Genomic DNA, 22,593 nt, shown 5'->3' on the forward strand with positions numbered 1-22,593 from the left:
TGAAGGCGTCGGAGAAAGACGCATATGTGCTATGACCTCAAGCCTGGGAGGCAGCCGCGCTAGTGGTTGGCCCCTGCGCGACCGTCGTCAAACAACTGAACTCGCGACTTTGACCGCGGACCCGTTCATTGTTCGCGTCAACACCACCGCCCTCCTTTGTCTCTTTTCTCCCCGGGACGCACTCGACCGACCCGGAGAATGGTTCGAGGCCTGCAATAAACTAATACACCATCATGGCGGCAACCGTCGACGTCGGCTATCTGGCCGCGTCCTATTCCGTCCAAGAGACAACCCTACAGTCCTTACTATCAGAACCTACAGTCGAGCTCGTCCAGACGCTCCTCACCCAGATCGAAGCGAAGGCGCGCGCATACGATGACCTCCAATCGGAGAAGATCCGCACCGATGTCGAGCTCGAAGCCGCCATCCAGGGCGGAGAGCAGCGCGCGCGCATCCTGAAGGCTACCGCAGAGAAGGCGCAGAAGGAGGCCGAGGAATTGAAGAAGAAGCTAGTCCAAGAGGGTACGCAATGCATAAGCCATGCATGTCCAATTGATACTGACGCGTTTATAGAGAATGCACGGCAAGAGGCAGAGTCGGCACTGCACAATCTGCGCGCCACAGCCACCAGCTCGACGTCTGAGACGCAGGCGCTGGAGTCGCGCATCAAGACGCTCGAGTCCCAGAACCGCGACCTCATGGCCATGCACGAGACCAAGACGACCGCACACGACCGCCTCGCCAAGGAGCTCACCGAGCAACACCAGAAATCCGTCGAGCTGCGCAAGCAGGTGTCGACGCTCGAGGAGAAGACGCAGTCGCTCGAGAGCGCCGCCACCAATGTCAAGTTCCGCGAGGCCAACCTGCAGCAGGAGATCGAGCAGCTGCGCAGCAACAACGACTGGTACACGACCGAGCTCAAGACGCGCGCCGACGACCACAGCAAGTACCGGAAGGAGAAGAACGCCCAGATCGCCCAGCTCCAGCGCGAGAACGCCGACGCCGCCGAGACCATCGACACCCTAAACCGCTCCGAGACGCTGTTGCGACAACACATTGAGGAGCTCAAGGGCAAGGCCGAGGAGGACCGCCTGCGCATCGAGGAGCTCGAGAATGCAGCGTCAGCCGCCGAGGCCCACTTCCGCATCGAGCTCGACAGCGCGCGCCGCCTGTCGACGCTGCACCAGCAGAACAACGAGATGACCAAGAAGCGCTTGGAGCAGCTGCAGTCGGATAGCAGTCGCGTACAAGAGGAAGCCGCGACCGAGATTGGCCAGCTCATGGCCGAAGTCGAGGCGGAACGCGAGAGGGCTGCCGAGGCCGATGCGCGCACCGCTGAGCTGGAGACACTCGTCGAGACCCTCAAGAGCGACAACTCCGAGCTTCGAAGCTCCGTCCGCGTACCCGGAACACCGCGACACGGCATGAGCATGAACGGTGGCTTCAGCACGCCCGGCCGAGCTGGTTCGCCTGCTGTCGTCTTCTCCCCTGGCGGCTCGCAGCTCAAGACTGATGCGTCCAAGACTCAGCTACTGATCGAGAACAACGACCTCAAGAAAGAGCTTCGCAAGGTCCGTGAGAAGTTGGAAGAGAACACCGGTGTCCTCAACGACATGCTGCAGGAGCTGGAGCGTCACCAGCCCGAATTCGACGAACTTCGCCGCCAGAACGATGCCCTGAATGAGCAGAACAACGAAATCAGCGCGCTTCTCGAAGAAGCCATTGCCGAACGCGAGGCAGCACAGCGCGACTCGCGCAAGGCCCTGGGTGACTTGGAAGGCGTACACAACGAATCCGCTCTACTGCGTCGCCAGGTACAGGACATGACGATCCAGCTGCGGACATTGTTATGGCGTCGCCAGGTTGAAGAGCAGGGTCTGGGCAGCCTCACAGAGGAACAGCAGGAGTTCATCGTCAACGCTGTCGAGAACAACCAAGTACCGGACAAGCACGTACCAGACGATTCGCCTACACACCAGATGATCACGAAGCACTTGATCCTCTACAAGGATATTGCTACCCTCCAGCAACAGAACGCCGAATTGACGCGCACACTACGACAAGTGGGCGACGAACAGGAGAGGCAAGAGGTTCGCATGAAGTCTGAGCAATACCAGCAAGACGTCGAAGAGCTCGGCCGTCTACGCTCCGTGGTCGCTGAGAAAGAAGAAGAGATCAAGTCGCTCAACGTTCGCTCGCAAACCCTCAAGACCGAGCGCGATATGTACAGCCGCATAGTTGGCGGCCGGGGTCAGTTGCCGTCTCACTCGCAGTCAACATCCGCTTTCGCACAGTCTGTGCCTGCAGGCGGAGCTCCTTTGCTTCTCGAGAACGGCTCTTCATCCCGCGAGATCCCAGAGTACAGCAAGCTTATCAAGGACCTTCAATCACACATTGACCTGCTCAAGGAGGAGAGTGCCACAGACCGCACTACACTCAAGGCGCAGGTTGATAGTCTGACCAAGGACAACTCTCAGCTCCAGAGCGACAAACTCCGTTTCGAGTCGCAGGTACGTCGAGAGCAGGACAGGTATGCTCGTCTTGAGGGTAGCATCAAACTGCTCCAATCCGAAAAGGACTCCCTCCAGGAACGCTACAACAAGGTCCAAGCCACCATGGCCCAACAGGACGACAGGCTCGTCAAGGCTACCCAGAACGCTGCGGAAGCCGAGGCACGTCTTCAGAGCTTGCAGGGCGAGATGGTGCAGCTCAAGGCATCTCGGGAAATGTCCGCGACCATCGAAGCACGTCTCAAGGAGAGGAACCAGGAGTTGATGACTGAGCGCGATCGGTTGAGCAACATGGTGTCCTCGATTCAGAGTCTGCGCAACGAAGCTGAGTTGGCCACCGCGGAAAGCCGTCGCGAGTTGCAGAACACGGTGGACAAGCTTCGGACAGATTTGCAGAGCGCTGAAAGCAAGCTGGAAGACGAGATCGCCGAGCACAAGAGGGCGACCCAGCAACGAGACTACGAGCGAACCGAAACGCAACGACGAATCGACGACCTTATCGCAGCACGCAACAGTGCTGAAGTCAAGTCCGCGACCGCTGAAACGACACGCCACCAGTTGGAGCAACGCCTCAAGGAACTCCAGAACCAACTTCAGTCATCAGAGGAGCGCCTACAGGCTCTTCAACCACGATCGCAGGCCAATGATGAGCAAGATCCTGTCAGCCGTGAGGAAGAGCTGGCTGAACAGGTCTCGGATCTTAAGCGCAAGATCGAGCGCAAAGAAGAGGATCTGGAGGCCGTCACAGCCCAGATTGCCGGCTTCCAGGACATCGCCCAGGATGCCGAGAACCGATTGCAGACCTTCGTCGAGGCCCACGAACGACTCCAGGAGCAACTCAACCTTGCACAAGAAGAGAAGGATGCTACTATCCGCGATTTGCAACAGCGCGTGGAAGACATATCTTCTGAGCTCGCTACAAGCAGCACCGAGCTTACCGAACTGCGAGGAAAGCATGAGCAAGACACGTTGGTTCTCAGACAAGAGAAGGAAACCTTGGAAGCAGAGATCACCCGACTCAACAATGATGTAGCCGACTACAAGGCTGAGGCTGAGAATCAAATGCAATACGTCAAGACCCAAGCCGACATCGCCGAGCGCGCCCAAAAGGACTACGAGCACGAGTTCCAGAAGCACGCCGAGAGCATGACGAAGCTGCGGGAGGTGCGGGACGAATACAACCAGCTTCAATCCCAGATCACAGAGTTCAAGACGCAAGCAGAAGCTGCACGCACAACGCTGGAGCAGAGTCAAGAGCACTGGAAGTCTACTGAGGGTCGCTATGAGGAGCAGCTTGCAGAGGCCAGACGCCGCCACGACGACTTGAAGCAATACAACCAGACATTGCTCAAGCAGTTCGACGAATACAAAGAGCAAATTAATAGCTTGAAGAACGACCGGGGTGCATCGACTGGGGAGCCAAGCAACACGGAGTCTGGCTCCAATAACCTCCAGGACATCGAGACCTATCTTCGCCGAGAGAAGGAGATCCTGGAGGTTCAGCTGAACCTGAAAGTGCAGGAGTCCAAGCGTCTCGAGCAGCAACTCACACACGCCCAAGGTCAGCTCGACCAGACACGAGAGAAGCTACTGGAAGAGCAAGCCAAGGCCTCGGGTTCGCAGAGCAACTCCAGCCTTGCACATCTCAACAAGAACCTCGAAGAACTCAACGTCTACCGCGAGAGCAATGCGACGTTGCGCAGCGAAAACACACGTCTCCAGGCCTCGTTTGCTGAGAAGGCCAAGGCACTCGAGGATCTGCAGGCTGAGTTGGAGCCCCTGCAAATTCGCGTAACTGAACTTGAGGGCGAGCTCGAGCTCAACGTGGGTCACCTCAAGGCTGTTGAGGAGGATCGCGACCGCTGGCAGAAGCGTCACCAGGATGTGCTCCAGCGATACGATCGCATCGACCCCAAGGATCTCGAAGATCTCAAACAACAGATCGAAGACCACAGGGTTAAGCGCGATCAGGCACTAGAGCAGGTAGCCGGCCTCAACGAACAAATTACAACTCTCACAAGCGAAGTACAGAAGGCGAATGCTGAGCGAGACAACATCAAGGCGGCCGAGAGGGAAAAGTTCCAAAAGACACATAATCAGCGCATGTCAGAGAAGAGGGCTGAAATTACCGCACTCACTGCACAGCTCAAGGAGGCGCAGGAATCAAGTACAAGCTTACAAGAGGAGGTCGACCGCATCCGCCAAGAGCTCACCAACGCACAAACCACAAGTGCGAACGCTGGACAGTCCCAGGAGCGAACGGCGGCACTTCAGAAGGAGTTGGAGCAGACCCGCGCACGACTGGCTACGACCCAGCAAGAGCTTAATGCTACGAAGACTGCTCGCGACGAAGCCATTGCTCAGGTGAACACTTCTACCCAGGCAGCTGAGAATGCAGATGCGGGCGAGGAGGGTCAAATCAATGAAAACTCTGACGCTACGACACCCCAGCTGGCTCTTCTGCAGAAGCAGCTGGGTGAAGCTCAGCAAAAGGCTTCGAATGCTGAGAGCAGCCGATCTGCCATTGCAAACCAACTGTCCGAGCTACAGGCGCAGCTGTCGACACTGGGCGAGCTCCAGAAGGAAGCTGTAAGTTCCAGTCACCTTCATGTCAAATACCCCAGACTAACATTTCCGCAGGCTACCAAAGACACCACCATCGGCGAGCTTCGGAACCAGCTTTCACAGCAACAACCGTCATCGAACCCGGCTTCTGGCGAGCCCGCAACCGACTCTACCACGGCCGTGGAGACTGAAAAGCTCAAGGAGGAGCTCGCTGCGAAGGCCGCCGAAGTCGACGATTTGCGGGCTCAACTTGCTAGTGCGAAGTCTGCACAACAACCCGCAGAGGGTCAGACACAACCGGAAGCCTCGCACAACGATGAACAGATCACAGCCCTGAAGGCTACACTCGACCAGCGAGAGGCCGAGCTGAACGAACTCGAAGCGTCGTTGAAAGCCCGTGAAGACACAATCACTAGGAGAGAAGGCGCCCTGGAGAAGATCAAGAACAAGTACAACGAGTCTATCAAGAAGACCAAGGCCGAATCCAGCGAACAGGTCGAACGCTTGAAGGAGGCTCACCAAGCCGAGCTCGAGAGTCTACGACAAGAGAAGCAGGCCGCTGCCTCGACTCAAAACGCCCCCAGTGAAGGGACAACCGAGACTCAACCTGTACCGGATGGCATGATTAACACACAAGATCTACCTCGACCCGCAGTCACGGAGGACCAGCTCAGGAAGTGGTTCAAGACGAACAGCGGGGTGTTGGCGGTGGTGAAATCTCAGATTCACATGAACCTCGAGAAGCAAACAGCTGCGAGGGATGAGAAGATCAAACAGCTCAACGAACAGATCAAGCAGCTAAACATGCAGATCGAGCAGCTCAAGACCCAGAAGGCCATCGATGGCATTACGGGTGTGAAACAGGAACCTGAACAACCGAAGGCGGCTGGTTCGAGCGAGGACCTGGCTACCGTCAACGCTGCTTGGGAGAAGAAGCTGAAGGAGAAGCTCGAGGAGCTCGAAGCGAAGCTGACCAAGACGCATGAACTGAAGGCGAAACTCAACGCTTCACAATTGAAGCTGTTCAGAACCAGGTTCAGCTACGTCGAGAAGGCTGCGAAAGAGACGCCGACCGAGGAGGTCGCAAAGGTGTACGCGGTTGCTCTAACGCAGAAGCCTGTGGAAGCCACCAAGCCTGCACAACCCGCCACACCCGCAAAGCCTGCTCCAGCACAAGCTGCGCCAAATACATCAACACCAGCACAGCAACAGCCAGCAGCGCCACCCGCGACCAACACGCCCCAAGCGAACGGTACCAACAACGCCACTCCTACTCAGGCCACCCAGCCCAACCCCTTCCTCCAAGCTGCCGGCCACGGCACCAACCCAAACCCATTCCAGCAAAACCAGAACCAAATGGGACGAGGACTACCTCAGCCAGGTTTCACAGTCCAAGGCCAAGCCCAAGCTCAACAGCCGCAAGCACAGCAACAGCACCAGCAATTCGGACGCGGCGCAGGAACCGGGGTCCAACCCCTCCGCGGCACTCTCCAATCCAATATCCCCCGCGGTGGTGGTGGTGGTGTTGGTGGAACCGGCATCCCCATGCCCGGCGGACGCGGACGAGGCCAGAACCAACCACAACAAGGACAGCAAGGTCAGCAAGGTCAGAACCAGCAACAACAACAGAATCAAGGTCCAGGTGCATCGCAAATCGGTCGCGGAGGCGGCCGGGGCGGTGGACGGGGGCGCGGGCAACAGGGTCAGAATCAGGCTCAAAATCAGAGTTCGCCTGCTCGTGGCCTCAACCCCGGTGCTGCGGGCTTTCAACCTGGGCAAGCTGGTCAGGCTGGACGGGGTCAGAAGCGCGGGGCTGAGGATGATAGTGAGGGTGCGACGAGAGGGGGGAAGAGGGCGAGAGGTGGAAGGGGTGGTGGTGGTAATGGTGGAGGGCAGGCGGGCGCTGAGTAGAGAATTGTTCACGAGTTCGAGGATTCAAGGGATGGGATGAGATCGGATGAGATGGGGATGCGAGCATATATATATATTTTCTCTTTTGTTCAATGTTTTTTCAGAGTTTCACGTTCATGGTTATCTTTTTCCCGAGGGATGAGAAGATGTGTTTATCAAAATGGGTATACAGCGAAGTTCATGCATGGGATTAGTAGGGCTCTGGGATGAGTTTGCGAGGCTGAGGGAGGTGTGGGTGTACAATAGCATTACATGGTGTTTATGGGAATTTGAGATTTTTGTGCATTTTAGGATTATGGGGTTTGGGGAGCTGTGTTGTGTATGTGCTGATTGACGTGGATGGTATGTGAGTCGAGGACTAGAGATTCTACAAGTGATGGCATTGGGTGGGTGGGGGAGGCGGAGGGTAGGCGGAGGGGAGGCGGAGGGGTGGAGGTGGAGGTCTCGCGACAGTCCTTGTCTGGAGCTACATCCAATACATTCCTATTGATTTCCTGTCTTCTTGTAACTTGCGCGTGTTTGTGCCTGCCCCTACATGATTCAATCATTTTCCCCGGCTAACGCTACCTACGTCATCCTCCCCCATCTCCAACGCCGATCTTCCAAAACTAACCCACCAACACCCCGCGGGATTGCCTCCGCATTGTTCCCCACGTGTGCGTCGTCCCCCCGATCACGCGACAGAACCTGTCAACCCCGGAATCGTGACCCATGCCAAGTACAGCCTTCTCCAGATAAGCTTCTCGCGCGCTAGTGGTGCCCTCTTTCACGTCGCTTTACTCGCTGCACGTATGGGAACCAAGAAGCTAAGCCTGCCTCCTAAAGCTTGTATAAGAGGAGCCGCGGTAGATAGCAAGACGGGATCTGAGTGGGTGGGTGATGGTTGAATTACCTAGTTGGGCCACGGGTGAATCCGGGGTCTAGAGAAGTGTGGGCGAGCTTGGGTGATCTTCGGATGAAGAAATTGTGGGTTACGTAGGGTGATGGGTGGGTGATCTGCGGCGGATGGGATGGGGTTGGGAGGTTATATGGGGAAGCTTGCGTCTTCTAGAATGATTCTTCATTTTTGCGCTTCTTACGATATATACGACGAAGTTCAGAGTCGAACATAGTACGGAACACAACCTCATACATACCTGCAACAGCATTATGACATACTAGCCTCAGGCCTCATCTTCAACAACACGGTTCTGGTCCACACACAACATCCCACGATGTCACCACACTCAACACAAGACCCGTGTATCCCGTACGGCCGCGGTGGAGCAGGAAACATGCGTATGCCATCCCTTCCCTTTGCCATCATCATCCTCCCCGAACCACCCACACTAACACCGCCCCAGACCGCCGTTCCTCCATAGCGCACACCTGGGCAAACATCCTCTCTTCTTCCTCCTCAACCGACTCCAACAGAAACCTCGTCCTCACATCCAGCCCCGCCGACCACTACGCCGCGTCGAAAACAGAACGTAGAAGACATTCGAGTTCGAGGTCGGAAGGAGGGAGGAAAAGTAGTGTAGAGGGGAGGAGGAGGGCGAGTAGTCTTTGGAGTAGAGAGACGGGTGAAACCGGTACGCATGAGTCGAGATGGGGGAGGTTATTCAAGATGGGGAAAAGAGAGAAGCGGAATACGGATGGGGAGAAGGATGTGGAGGATGAATAAGAAGGGGAAGTGAGGATGTGAAGGTATAGGATACTTTTTTTTCGGTTGAGCGTTATCCTATGCAGAAACATTTCTGCACATCTCTTTGGATGTTTATATTTGTTCCCTTGACTTTACGTACCCAGCGAGAATGATACCAATTTATTCCTTCTTCATTTATACACAAAACACTCCCTTTCTATATCTTTCTCATTCAATTTATCCTCCTCCTCGTTGACCACATCTTTCCTCTCATCCTCATCCACTTCCTTTTCAAAGACCACGATCCCCTTCGAACTCCTAACCCTCAAACCCCTAACCACGTGCCCTCGACCGCGACCTCGCGCGCGTATCCAAGTGCCCCGTAACCTTGCGCAACCCCGGGACAAGACCCGAAAGCCTCTTGTGATTCCGCATGCTAGACCTGATTTATGATTAATTCGATATGAGTCGTCGGTGTAGGGAGTGACTGTGTACTCTGGTTCTGCTTTTTCACTGGCGGAATCGTCGCGTCTGATGTAATCTGTGTACGAGGACTTCAAGCAGGCAACGGGCCGAGGCGATGACGAGCGGTCGGTGGTTGTGTGATTGGAGTTGCTGGGGGGAAGATGGATTTCGCTGAAGCGTTTATGGCTTTCACTCGTCCGTGTATAGCTTTCACTCGTGCGTATACGGTCTTCACTTGAGCGTATGCGGCTTTCGCTCAAGCTTGGGCGGGAGTTTATGAAGGATATCGCATCGCAGCGGATGGAAGGACGGCGAGGAGCCATGGTTGGTCGAGGCGTCATACTTGGGACAGTAAGACTGGTTTGGTGCGTAGTTGGGGGCATGGAGAAGATAACGTGCGGTAAAGAGAGGAATTCATTCATGTTGTACAAACCACCATGCCACATGTCCCAACCCACATATTAAAAGCCAACTACATCTGCGCAAGGACCACGTCTCGGCATCGAATCGAGCTCCAGACCAACATATTAATATCTCCGATCTTCGTCTGACCCGCTGGTTTGGAAATGAACGCGTGCGTGTACGATACACAAAATGTCCTTTCACACCGACATACCGGATCATGGCTTCTCTCAACTGCGAACTGACGTGTATTTTTATCTCAAGCGCATTTTAATTCGCCTGTCGAAGGGATCTGCTTCGTCTGTTTATTCCGTTTGCGGGTAAGGTAGACCACATGGCGCACAGTTCTGCCACATTCTTGCATGCAACATGTGAAACAGCAAGGGCGGGCCGTCGATCGTTCACCCTAACCACGCCAGGCTGCGGGATGTCTTTCATCATACACGTGCAAAACGTTGCGGATCTTGTGGCGGTCTGGGATGGAGTTTCGGTATTTATTGCTGGGTTTGGGGTTGCTCGTGTTGATCGAGATTGGCGGGGTGGTTGATGTTGGCATCGCTTTTCTTTGTTCTCAGCTGTGGACTACTTTCTCAACTTGCGATATGAATGGCTGCTGCTTACAGGATGCGAGTCAGTTGAATTGAAGGTGTTATGACATTGGATTGCTTATTCATATACAATCGTGATCTTCAGGTGGTCGTGGCCGCCTACAATGGCATCGCCGCACCGTCACCTCGCAGATCACTACCTCCACTCCAGACCTGCACACCGTCGTCTACATGTCGCCGGATGATCTGACCTCGACCAAACATACCACGTCCGTAGCCATCCAGTTGCTTGACATTATGGCCAAGTGCTCGCAGCTCCTCTACGACCTTTTGGTCGATACCCTCTTCCAGGTAGATCGTCGCGTCAGTCATCTTGCCGTCAGCGCTAGGCATGCCGGCTCCGATGCAGAAGCGTGGTGAATCTAGCGCAGCTTGCGGATTAAGCTTGAAAACTTCCTGGTTGAGGAGTACCTGTACATGACCCTGAGGCTGCATAAAACCACCCATCACGCCGTACACGGAGTGCAGACTACCATCGTTGATGTATGTTGTCAGGCCAGGGATGATAGTGTGGTATGGTCGCTTTCTCGGGGCCAGAACATTCGGGTGGTCTTTGTCGAGACTGAAGTTTGCACCTCGGTTTTGCAGAGTGAATCCGCAGCCTTTGGGAATGATGGCAGTACCAAATCCGCCATAGTTGCTGTTGATGAAGGAGATGGCGTTTCCTTCAGGGTCAGAACAGCAGAAGTAAACAGTATCGCTTTGTAGATGCGCCGGAGATCCATGGACAGGCGCTGAGATGGCCTTCTTTTGATCGAATAGTTTCGCTCGCTCAGCAAGATACTCTTCCGAGATAAGCTCGGCGGATGGCACTTTGACGACGTTCGGGTCTGTGACGAACCAATGGGCATCACAGAAGGCAATTCGCAATGCTTCGATGACGGTGTGAAGATATTGCGTGCTGTTGTGGTCTTTGAGGCTCCACTTTGGAATCTTCTTCTGCTTCTCAAGTTCCTGGATAATGCCGAGGGCCATCAAAGCGACGATTCCTTGACCGTTTGGTGGATGTTCCCATAGCTCGATACCGCCGTCGGGTCGCTCTCCAACACCTTGGCCTGTGTACTTTAGCGAGATGGGGTCTACTGGCTCTGTCCCGGTTTCTGCATGGTGTTTGAGATCGTCTAGAGTGAGATAGCCACCGAGATCTTGCACTACTTTTACGAGCTGCTCGGCTACGTCGCCCTCGTAGAATCCTTTCTTTCCGTGCTTGGCCAGCAGTTTGAAGGTGTTACCCATGGTGGGGTTCTTCATGATTTCTCCGGCTTTGGGCGCTCTGCCATCCTTGAGCATCTCGCGGCCATTGGGCGATGCTTTCAAGAGGTCCTTTTCGCTCGCTGCCCACTATAGAATGTCAGAACGTCACCTGTTCATAAGCGTTGCAAAACTCACGAATGTTGCTGATAGCTCGGAGACTGGGAAACCGTTCTCTGCGAGATCAATGGCCGGCGCGAGCACGTCCTCCATGCTGACCTTTCCACTACCAAATCGCTCAACACAGTCAACCCATCCTGCTGCTGCGCCAGGCACTGTCGCGGCATGTACATGATCCATGGGAATCTGACCGCTCTGGCCTTCTGCAATGTTGAGGTCTTTCCTGACCTTGTCGAGGGTGACGTTCGCACCACTCCGGCCGGAACCGTTCATGGCAGATACCTTCTTCGTCTTCGCATCGTAGTACAGACAGAACATATCACCGCCGATACCCGTTGAGCCCGGCTCTGTGACATTGATGGCTGCCGCAACGGCCACCGCAGCATCCTTTGTAGCGTTAGTATGTGATGGAAGTGGTGATGGATTACGTCATACTGCCGCATTACCACCTTTCCTTAGGATCTCGATTCCAGCAGCGGCTGCAAGTGGCTGCGTACACGATACAATACCTTTGGTACTGTGTACAACTGAACGGCGGCTGGGGAAATGGACGAATTGGGGCTCGGGATGTGGGTAGACATTGCGGGTATTCGAAGTTGTGCTATCCATGGCGACTTTGGCGACTTTGGCGGGCCGTTCTTGCTCAGGCTCTTGTTGGGCTTTGGACCTCTTGCTTCGTCGTGGGGTAGGCATGGGGACTTGGAGTGTGAAGCTTGGAGCTATGAGTGGGGTACGGGCAAGCTGCGATGGTATACCTAGGTACCTAAGTAGTCTCCAACGGTTATCCCCGGAGATGGTTGATGCCGTTCAATGAGCCGATTTCGCTCGATAATCCCTCGGGACATATCGCAGCGTCCCCGCCTATCTCCATGACGTCTCCGCAACAGGAAGGTGGTAAGGCGGTGTAGTCCGCTTTAATCTGCCGGGGTGAGGGTTATCGTCACGTGCACACGTTCCGAGCCGATCGGAACGCGCATTGGACATGGAGAAATTCACAGATTGGAGCTTGAGGTACCTCGACGATGCTCACAACGTCATGGATATGCCGCAATTGCCTGTCGCGCATTGCTCGTCCATTGATAAATCGCAGTATTCGGCTGCAGAGTAGTGGTATGTCCTGAACGTGTCCAGTTTGGCCCAGTCGCTAATATTGCATAGCTGCGACATCCGAGTCTATACCCCCAGCCCTCCTTACAAGAGCCCGCGCAATTGTTTCCGAGCACAAGGAACTGACAGGGAAGCTTTCAAATGGCTTTGACACACGTGCGGCGAAGAAGCTCGGCGAATACAGCCCGATCGTGAATGCGTTGGGTGAGTGGGATAAGGCCAACGAGGTAAGCAGGATATCGCAACCAGCAGGAGCGCTTCAGTAGCTGATATGGACTAAGTCTGTGACAGAGCTCACCTCGATGATACACGACTCCTCGACCGATCCCGAACTACGATCACTCGCTTCCGACGACCTTGGAGAAACCCGAACACAGCTCGCCAATGCTTCACAGAACCTCATCACCTCTCTGGTGCCGGTACACCCATTTGCACACCTACCATGTCTTCTGGAAATACGGCCTGGCGCAGGCGGATCAGAGGCAGCTATATTTGCGGGGGACCTCTTCCGCATGTACTCAGCCTTCTGCAACCGCAATGGCTTTCGCACAAATCTTCTCAAGTATGAGAACATAAACGGCACAACTGAAGCGGGTGTACCGCTATCAGAAGCCATCATCGAGGTGGAGAACGATGGCGCATATGGCGTCTTCCGATGCGAAGCAGGCGTGCACAGGGTGCAGCGCGTGCCCGCCACTGAGGCCAAAGGACGTACACACACGAGCGCGGCATCCGTACACGTGCTACCTAGTTTACAGGAGAACTCTGCAGAAGAGCAGGACTTCGAAGACCCTGAAAGCGACTACTACATCGACGTAAAAGAGGTCAAACTAGAAGTCATGAGGGCAAGCGGTGCCGGTGGCCAGCACGTCAACAAGACCGAGTCAGCAGTTCGGCTAACGCATATTCCCACAAACACGGTCGTCGCGATGCAAGATTCTAGATCCCAGCACAAGAATAAAGAGAAGGCTTGGGCGCTTCTGCGTTCGCGTATTGCCCAGTCAAGACGCGAGAAACGCGAAGAGGAGATGGCCAACATGCGACGAAGCGTTATTGGTGTGGCGAAGATGGGCCGCGGTGACAAGGTGCGCACCTACAACTGGGGGCAGCAGCGGGTTACCGACCATAGGAGTGGAACCACTGTGCATGATTTAGACGATGTAATGGGTGGTGGCCAGACGCTTGAGAAGGTCATGGAGAGTGTCCGCAGCTGGCTCATGGAGCGAGATGTTGAAGCCTTGATCGCGGATGATGCTGGATCGAAGGACAAGAAGTGAGGCGCAGAGGCATGCCCGGTTAGAGATGATTTTTCTCATCCGGTATCCGTATTGCACATGTACGACAAGCACCTGGAGAGCAAGCCCGTGGAACTACATCGCCGAACCAGCGCTCAACAAAAAGCAGGGCCATCCACATAGACGTACGCTGTCGGATGCATTCATGCGAACTGCCGGAATCGCGAATTCAAATGGTTTCAATCGAGCTAAACCCAGTACTTGTTTTCATCTTTGTTTCCAACTTGACTGCGGCAGCATTCATCAGAAGGCCCATTCTGTCTAACTAAACAGTATAGTCGTCTAATGAATACTTCGTCTGGTAGATAAGATAGGCTTGCGAACTGCATATAGGCTACTCAGAACCCCGGGGTCACATTACCCTATGTACGCCATCTTTACCACAACGCAACCTGCCCACCAAATCCGATCTATCCAGGCCCGCCACCAAAAACAAAAAGCTCGTAGCTGAGCCGCTCGCCAAGTCCATAGGGCCCGATTCCCACACTGCGGGGTACATGGAACCTTTTCCCGGCAAGATGCTAGCCACAAAGGTCTCTTCCTCACGATGTCGCTACAATCGAGTCAGTCTAACCTATGCGCCACCTTTGATCCAAAATGGGCCCAGATCGTCGCATTGCTGAAACGTTCGTCAATTCCCCGCACTCAGTAGCTGCAAACTACCCCAGGTTTCGCTTGTGCTAGTCACTGGAAACTGTACGAGTGGGTCGAATGTGGGCTTGGTACGCGCCTACTGGATCGCTACATGAAAATGACTGCATCTTTGGAAAGCCAAGCTGAACTGATAGGAAGACGTTTTCAGGCATGTGGGGTGCGTTTGGCATCGGGATGTGGGAGGGATTGGAGATATAGGATAGTGATTATCCCGTCACTCGGGGTAGACAGAGATGCAACCACATTATCTTCCTCTTTGAAGCTGCAGTAACGAATCAGAAAGAAATCTCCAATCTAGTGGTCAGATCATGGCTTCAGATACCATCCAACCGGACTACGAAAAGGAGAAGCAACAAGTCAGTCATCACATCGAACATGCAAACCCGCATCATGGTACAGACTTGTCGCTGGAGTCACAGCATGACCAAACAGACCAAGGCGTGGATATGAATAATGCCCACGCACTCAAAGGAGACGACTCAGATGGCAAGGTAGAATGGAGTGTGCGTAGCATCTTCGCCGCCATCTTCCTCGCCGCACTATACACTGGTACAACTCCCCCTCCCCATCCCATCTCCACCCCAATTTCACCCTAGACTAACCCACCCCAGGCTCCCAAGTAATCCTCTACTTCGCCGGCGCCTCCCTCTCGTTCATCGAAGCCGATCTCAACCTCGACCGCGGCTCAGCCTGGCTGCCCACCGCCAACATCCTCGCCATCGCCGCCGTATGCCCCTATGCAGGCTACCTCCAAGACCTCTTTGGGAAACGCTACATCGCACTCTTTGGCTCCTTTTGCATCTGCCTCGGATGTGCGTTGATGGGCAGTGGACAGAATTTCGGACAGCTGTTGGCTGGTATGGCGATTTCGGGGGCGGGCGCTGCGACGGGGGAGTTGACTGGTCTTGCTGGGTAAGTTGTGTTCTTTCTTCCCTTTTGTCTGTTGTCTTCTGTTCTAGTTTCTTCATCCACTGGTTCACTTGCCACGACCGCTATCATATCAATCCCTACTAACAAACACCCCCACCTCAGCCTCGCAGAAGTCGTCCCCGTAAAATACCGCGGCTACTCCCTCGCCCTCGTAACCGCCTTCGTCCTCCCCTTCTGCCCCTACCTCCTCTACGTAGAACTCTGGTCCCACTCCGCCACCGGTCCAGGTTGGCGCTGGGGCCCCTGGGTCGCCCTAATCTTCAACGCAATCGTCGGCGTCGGCCTCGCCCTAACCTACTTCCCACAGCGCCACACCAACACCTCCCCCTCCTACACGCGAAAAGCGATCTTGAAAAGAATAGACTATGTAGGTGGTGTACTCTCCATAACAGGCCTAACCCTCTTCCTCGTCGCCCTCCAATCAGGCGGCTACACCCACCCCTGGACCTCCGCATACGTCCTATGTACCATGCTCATCGGCCTCTTCCTAATCGCCCTCTGGGTTCTCTACGAGACAAAATTCGCAGCGTACCCCATGGTACCTCGTGCCCTATTCTCTGGGCAAAGGATAGTGGGGCTGGCGTATGTCGTTGCGTTTAGCGCCGGCATGAATTTCTTCAGCATCTTGAACTTCTTTCCGGTTACGTTTAGTAGTGTTTACACACCCGATCCTGTGTCTATTGGGCTGAGGGGCTTGGGGCCCGCGCTTACGACGGCCGTGGGCGCGATATTTTTTAATGCGGCACTGAGTAGGTTTCCAGGAAATACGAGGGAGGTGTTGCTTGTGGCTGTGGGGATTATGACAAGTTTTGCTGGGGCGCTGGCGGTTATGACGCCAGACAACGAACGCTTGGTTCTCTTTCTGGGATCCATGGCGGGGTTTGGTGTAGGCGGCGTTCTTGTCCCCGCTGCGACGGTTGCGATGCTGGTTTGTCCGGATGCGCTTATCACGACTGCTGCGGCGTTGTCGCTGTCGATTCGCACCGTTGGCGGCAGTATCGGGTATTCGATTTACTACAACATTTTCGCGGGGAAACTGACGAACAATCTACCAAAGTACACGGCGATGTATGCGGTGCAGGCTGGTTTGCCGCTGGAGAGTGTGGAGGCGTTCGTGGGCTTGTTTCTTACGGAGCCGGAGAAGTTGGCTACGACGGGTATTCCGGGTGTTACGCCGCAGGTTATTGAGGGTGCGACGATTGGGACGAGGTGGGCGTATAGTGAGAGTTTGAAGTATGTTTGGGTATGTTGGACTTCTTCCCGCTGACTGCTTAGATATCAGGAAGCTAACGTTGATGGCATTTAGTTCACGAGTATCGCCTTTGGAAGCATAGCAATAATCTGCACGCTCCTTCTTCCCAGCACAAAGAAGTACCAGACGAACCGGGTGGCTGTCCGGATCTGAAACATTACCTTCAGAATACTTCGTTTCACACCTTCCCTTGCTAGTCAGCTCTTTAGTTGTTACATTGCCATACAGTCATACTACACACATATTCCCTTGATGTATCCAGTCTCCACACTCCTGAATCATCACTTACTGGAAGGACATCGAGAATGAGCGTAGACAAAACATCCTTATGCAAGGTATTCAAAGATAATGAATCTATGGTATAAAGGGGGCTACGCAAACAAGCGAAGTAAAAACCAAACAGACACCTCCTATACACCCAAAGAACCAAGTCTTGCGCGTTGCATGATTCAGTTCAAGCATGCATCTCATCTCATTCCATCACATTCCATCCATCCCTTTCCCTCATTGAACGTGCCTTGCCACACTTCGCTCCTCCACAGAAAGCGCGACGCCATAAACACCCTTCCATCCCTCCCTGTTCCATCCCATCCCATCCCATACCATTCAATCAATGATACCCACCCAAATCCATCTCGTACTCATACTCCACCCTTTCCACTCTTTCCCCTTCCCCTTCCCCTTCCCCATCCCTACCCCCACTACCGCTGATTAAAGAACCAGCTCGTCCGCTTCCCCTTATTCGCATCCCCTCCATCACCGTCCTGCTTCTGCAGATTGCCAATGACAGGGAGGACAGGGCCGTCCGCGACGGGTCCACCACCGCCGCCACGAAGCGGTTTGGCGATGCGGGACCCGACGCCACCGAAGCCAGCGTAACTTGCGCCGCCAGCGGGGGAACCGAGACCGCGGGTGGAGCCCGCTTTGGCCGACTCGAGGCGCTCTTTGACGGCTGTGAGTTGGGCTTCGAAGCTGGCGAGGAAGAATAGTAGTTAGTATGGTGGGTGGTTTGTGAGGAAGAGGAGGAGGAGGAAAGGGTGGGGGAAGTACATACCGGTGATTCGCAGCTGTGAGCTTCTCCTGGGAGTCTTGCAACAAGCTTTCTAGAGACTGTATCCGCTCATTGCGGGCCATGAGTTTGCGCTCGGCGATGGCGACTTCCTTCTTCAGGGAGCTGTTTTGCTCGACGAGCTGGCGCTGGACGACGGTGAGTTGCTCGAGGTTGCGCTCGAGGAACATCATCTTCTTCTGCTGAGCGCGGTTGTTGGAGGTACGGAGCACGTTGTTATACTGCTCGCGTGTCTCGTCTAGCGAAATCTCAAGCTCGACAACCTGTGGCTTATTAGCAATGCGTCTTCGTTTGAGAAGCTCAGTCTGCTCACTCGTTCACAGCGGTTCTGGAGATCGCGCATGAGGCTCTTCTTCATGTTGTCAAACTCGGCAATCTGCTGTTGCACAGTCTTGCCGTTGATGCCGTTGGCGACACCGTTGGCAATAGCGCCACTCTTAATGCGCTGTTGCAGGCTTTCGTTCTCGGCCTTGAGCTTCTGGTTCTCTTCCAGCATACGTGCAGTGTCCTGCTTGAGACTTTCGACAAGTTCGAGGTTGCCTTCTTGTCGGGCAGAGTAGGCGTCGGCAAGGCGTGCCTTGAGCTCCTCCTTGTCTTGCTCTAAAAGGTTGCCCTCGAGAAGTTCCTCGTACTGCGTCTGCAAGGTCTCGCAGCGTGCCTCCAGTGCTTCGCGGCGCTTGGCATATGTGTTGTCCTCCTCACTGCGGGCAGTAAGGGAGAGCTCGGCTTGTCGGACAATGCCCTGTGTTTCGACAATCTTCTCCCGCAGGCCCTTGATCGCATCCGGAGCAATCGCCTCGCCAGCTGCGCTCATGTCGTGGAGCTGGTCTAGCTCCTCAATGATCTTCCGTATCGTACGCTCGTTGTCACTGAACACCTCGCCGCCGAGATCGAAGCCGGCCATCATTTGTGCCATTGCCTCGGCCTTCTTCCTCTTCTTCTCGTCCATAGCGGCAGAAGTCTCCTTGGCGTTCATCTTCGCGTCCAGGAGCTGTTGCTTGACGTCGTCCAGCTCGGTGGTCAGCTCCGAGTTGGCTTCCTTCAGTCCGTCCATGGTAATTTGCGCCTCCTTGCTCTCAAACTGAATCTTCTCAACCTGCATGCGCATCTCGTTGAGCTCCATAGTGATTCGCTCATTGTCCTTGTTCGTCTTCGCGTCCCGGTCTTTGTAGTATTGAAGCTCCTCTTTGGCAGACTTGAGTTGGTCCTCAGCCTTGGCAAGCTGTGATTCTTTCTCGGCAACCTGGTCTTGGAGTTCGTTCTCTCTTCGCAAGAAGTCGTCCTTCTCGTCCTTGTCTAGTGGTATGCTGGGTGTACCTGCGCGTTCCAGGTCCATTCGCGAATCAGGTCGTGGCGTTTCCGAGTTTCTCACACCTTCCAGTCTCGATGGCGTTCCCGGACGAGGCGTTGTCGCTGGCTTTCTGCCTGAAGACGGACTAGTCTCCAGAGGCGGTATCCACTTCTCCTTGGGGACGGCTTCACCTCCACGCCAAAGCGAAACTTCGCCTTCGAGCGAACCGATGTAGGTTTCGTACGACGTGACTTGTCCTTGTACCTTCTTGAGCATGGCCTTGAGCTCAGCCGGACTGAGTTCGGCGTTGACCTTGGCCTTGTTCTTGATAGTCTTTGCGCGCATACCGAATCGAAGTGTGCCCAGCGTTTCGGCATCGTTGTAACTACTTGGCGAACAATTGATGATTAGAGTTGTCCGGGAGTTACCACCGAGCGATTCTTGGAGAATACGTGTGAGCTTCGAGTCTCGGTAGGGGATATGTTGCGTCTTGCTGTCGGTCAAGCAGTTGATGACCATGCCCAAGGCACTCAAACTCTTGTTGATCTTCTTTGCTTCCTCCAGCGTCTGTCCACTCGCTCCGGTCTTGCCGACCTTCTCAGAACCAGCCAAATCGACCAAGAAGAGCTGTCCGCTCTTCAATGATCCGGTCTCGACGTTCTTCTGGTTGACCGTTACAACAAAGATGGAATGCGATCGCGAGGATTCGGCGTTCATGTTGGTAGCTGAGACCGCTCGTGCAGATCCACCTCTTCGGAGGACCTCGTAGACTTCTTCCTCGCTCGAAACGTATACTTCCAGCAGACCCTTGACGTAGACTCCCCTGTTCTTCTCTTCGTGCACCGGCAGATTGTCGTTTTGGGGAACCAAAAGATCGCGGATGCGCTCCATGTAGATCTCCATGTAACTGACGCGGACGGTATATTCAATGTTGCTCGGCGATGCCAGAATGCTTGCGAAGATTTGCTGGATGATACGCGGGATGACTCCCTTGCCAACCTCATCGTCCATATCGCTACCCATCATGGTGTACGACTTTCCCGCTCCTGTCTGCCCGTAGGCGAAGACTGTTCCGTTGTATCCATTCAGAATATCGTCGACGGTGGGGCGGATGGAGTAGTCGAAGACGTCGGCCTGGCGGGAGTTCATGTCGAAAACGCGATCGAAGGTAAAGGCCCCGGAGGCCTCTTTCGACTAACACAGCATTAGTGGCTCTGCTTTGCATCCCTCGAGCTGGCATGCCGTACCTGGATCGTACATGTGTCGTCGGACTTGAATTCGACTATGGGCTCTCCGCCGCTGGCTATCTCGACCTTGTTCTGCGGGCGGAACCGCGCCACCACTGCAGTCGTACCGTCAGTAACCCGTATCCCATGCGTGTCTGTGTCTCGTGTATGGCGGCGCACCTTTGATAGTATTGGAGCCCCTGTCGCCCGTTTTGTTAGCCATGCCACCCCTCTTCGCCGCCATCTTGGAGCTACTCACGACATGATTGCTGCTGTTCAGGCGGTGCGGCCCAGAGGCCTCGCTCTGTTTGCTTCGCTCGCGCTTCGGGGCAGGTGTTGCTGCAGGCCCGCCGGGAGGTCCTGTTGTGGCACCGTCACGTCTCGCTGTGTCTCGGCGCGTGGGAGGTGGGTAATTACAGGCCCCGCTATGACTATGGTTAAGGGGAACTGCTGAAACGGCCACGGAGGCTTCCTGGGGCACACCGGGGACTCCTTCGCTGCTCGCGCCAGAGGAAAGTGAGGGGACAACAGCACGGGGGCGCGCGCGGTGAGGGAGACGAGCGATGTTGATGCCGGGCTATTGTCGAGGTGCGGGCTGGGGCTTGTGTTGATACGCCCAGGGTCTGCATGCCCATAGCGCGCCTTCCTCCTCCCCGCCGCCAACGGCCGTGACGCAACCTGCCTGGTCAAAGCATGCTCTGCGCATCTTCCTTTATGGTGACCCCTTTGTCCCGCCTACTTGCATTGCTTCATGGCATTGTAGCAGTTGCAGCAAGACACCGCTGCATTGTGCCCAAGACAACTAACCAGGATCCCTGCATTAGTGGAGTGACAAAGACAATCACGCTTCTCTACATGATCAGCGATGCCAACGAAAACGGACGTATATTGGCTACGCCACGAACATAGAACCATAGTGAACCAAACTCCACGCCGCAGAGCCTCAAACAAAACGCCCCTGGCTGCCAGTAACAAACATGACATTGTCCCTGTCCCTTGTAACTCCATCCCATGCCGTTGTGTCATGATATTCGTACCCTAGTCGCCCCTCAGTCCTCCCAGCTCTTCTCCACCGTCTCGCGCACGCGCTTGGTGTACTCCTTGCGGTTCTCTTTGTACAGGTTCGATGCTTCGACATTGGCGGGAGACGAGGTATTCGGGTCGTTCAACAGACTGGACCCTGTTAGCATGTGTCGCGCTGCAGCCCACCAGCTCTCCTCTGACGTACCTCTGAATACTGGTCAAGATGGCTGCCACGTCGTACGTGGGCGACCACCGGTTTTGAAGAATGTCCAGACACAGCTCGCCGGTCCCGTATACGTTGGGATGGAACATCTGGCTAATAAACTTGACGCCCGGCGGCTTGTTTGGGTATGCCTCCTCGAAATGCATTATAAGACGGAAGGTCCCGTCTTCGAACGGTGTGTCTGCTGGGCCGATAATGACTGCATTCCTGTCTATGTGTCAGCATTCAAGCTCAGACATATGTTATTGCCGCTGCTGTGTGTCCGAAAGTCGAGAGTGACTGCGAGGCTTGGTGTCGCGTGCGGGGGAATGCGGTGAGCCGTACCAGGTCATGACATTATCCGCAACTGGAGATGCAGAGACGCCGGCGGGAGGATCAGTTTGCATGCGCTGTTTTTGTCAGTACGGTGTTCTCTATTAAATTGCGCAAACATCCAGAGCTTGCTGGTGATGCTCTAGTGGCGTACCTTGAAGTCGCGCATCAAACGGCGGCGGGCTGCAGTAGACATGGTTGTGCGTAGTTGATGGACGGAGCTCGAGGTAGTTGAAGCGGAGTGGGAGGTTGAGGTAGAACAGACACGGTGGATATAGCTACAATCAAGGTTGGTGGTACTGAGTCGCAGACGTAACTGGCACCTTCCGCTGTCGGTCGTTCGGCTTGTGGAGGCAAACGCCACCTCACGTGTAGCTTGAAACTTGGCTTATCGCAGTCCCCCAATCGTGGTACTCACCATTACACCCCTCCTTGTCCCCGCCGCTTCGCACCAGAGTCACACAGCTTCACAGCACCACCATCATTCTTTCACACATGATCAACGCCGACGTCAATTCACACGGCACCGAGGTTACGTTTTCAGTTTTATTGTTGTACTGTGCTATACATAGCCAGATCACCCGTCGCCCATGTATGGCCTGTTCAAGATCGTCATCGCTATAACGCCTTTCCCTCATATGCCCCAAAACGCCGTAAATGCAACTCATTCTGACCATGCTGTTTGCAGAACGCTTGACAATACACACCCTGCGTCGTAAAGTCATACGCCATGAGCCGCTAATAAAACTGGACAT

At 54.7% G+C, this 22,593-nt stretch overlaps 6 protein-coding genes across 6 annotated transcripts; 3 read left to right on the forward strand and 3 right to left on the reverse strand.

The window, feature by feature from the left end:
* Positions 1 to 233: 233 nt before the first annotated feature.
* J4E83_004399 (uncharacterized protein) lies at positions 234 to 6,986 on the forward strand (the record flags this gene model as incomplete). The annotated part of the gene is made up of 3 exons (XM_049331328.1): positions 234 to 522; positions 574 to 5,099; positions 5,151 to 6,986. The coding sequence occupies 3 exons, from the start codon at positions 234 to 236 to the stop codon at positions 6,984 to 6,986; spliced, it is 6,651 nt and encodes a 2,216-aa protein (XP_049189874.1).
* A 3,198-nt stretch (positions 6,987 to 10,184) lies between these two features.
* On the reverse strand, positions 10,185 to 12,149 carry J4E83_004400 (uncharacterized protein; the record flags this gene model as incomplete). Its single annotated transcript, XM_049331329.1, has 3 exons — positions 10,185 to 11,426; positions 11,475 to 11,843; positions 11,892 to 12,149. The coding sequence occupies 3 exons, from the start codon at positions 12,147 to 12,149 to the stop codon at positions 10,185 to 10,187; spliced, it is 1,869 nt and encodes a 622-aa protein (XP_049189875.1).
* A 609-nt stretch (positions 12,150 to 12,758) lies between these two features.
* J4E83_004401 (uncharacterized protein) lies at positions 12,759 to 13,840 on the forward strand (the record flags this gene model as incomplete). Its single annotated transcript, XM_049331330.1, has 2 exons — positions 12,759 to 12,767; positions 12,830 to 13,840. 2 exons carry the CDS (start codon positions 12,759 to 12,761, stop codon positions 13,838 to 13,840), a joined length of 1,020 nt encoding a protein of 339 aa, XP_049189876.1.
* A 980-nt stretch (positions 13,841 to 14,820) lies between these two features.
* Positions 14,821 to 15,428, forward strand: J4E83_004402 (uncharacterized protein; the record flags this gene model as incomplete). The annotated part of the gene is made up of 2 exons (XM_049331331.1): positions 14,821 to 15,061; positions 15,124 to 15,428. 2 exons carry the CDS (start codon positions 14,821 to 14,823, stop codon positions 15,426 to 15,428), a joined length of 546 nt encoding a protein of 181 aa, XP_049189877.1.
* Positions 15,429 to 18,001: 2,573 nt separating this feature from the next.
* KLP1 (Kinesin heavy chain) lies at positions 18,002 to 20,544 on the reverse strand (the record flags this gene model as incomplete). The annotated part of the gene is made up of 3 exons (XM_049331332.1): positions 18,002 to 20,241; positions 20,338 to 20,345; positions 20,540 to 20,544. The coding sequence occupies 3 exons, from the start codon at positions 20,542 to 20,544 to the stop codon at positions 18,002 to 18,004; spliced, it is 2,253 nt and encodes a 750-aa protein (XP_049189878.1).
* A 785-nt stretch (positions 20,545 to 21,329) lies between these two features.
* UBC2 (Ubiquitin-conjugating enzyme E2 2) lies at positions 21,330 to 21,672 on the reverse strand (the record flags this gene model as incomplete). The annotated part of the gene is made up of 2 exons (XM_049331333.1): positions 21,330 to 21,453; positions 21,509 to 21,672. The coding sequence occupies 2 exons, from the start codon at positions 21,670 to 21,672 to the stop codon at positions 21,330 to 21,332; spliced, it is 288 nt and encodes a 95-aa protein (XP_049189879.1).
* Between the last annotated feature and the right edge of the window lie 921 nt (positions 21,673 to 22,593).

The sequence above is a fragment of the Alternaria metachromatica genome (genome assembly GCF_023757995.1).
Source record: "Alternaria metachromatica strain BMP 0045 chromosome Unknown scaffold_7, whole genome shotgun sequence".
In the NCBI taxonomy this organism is placed as follows: Eukaryota; Fungi; Ascomycota; class Dothideomycetes; order Pleosporales; family Pleosporaceae; genus Alternaria; species Alternaria metachromatica.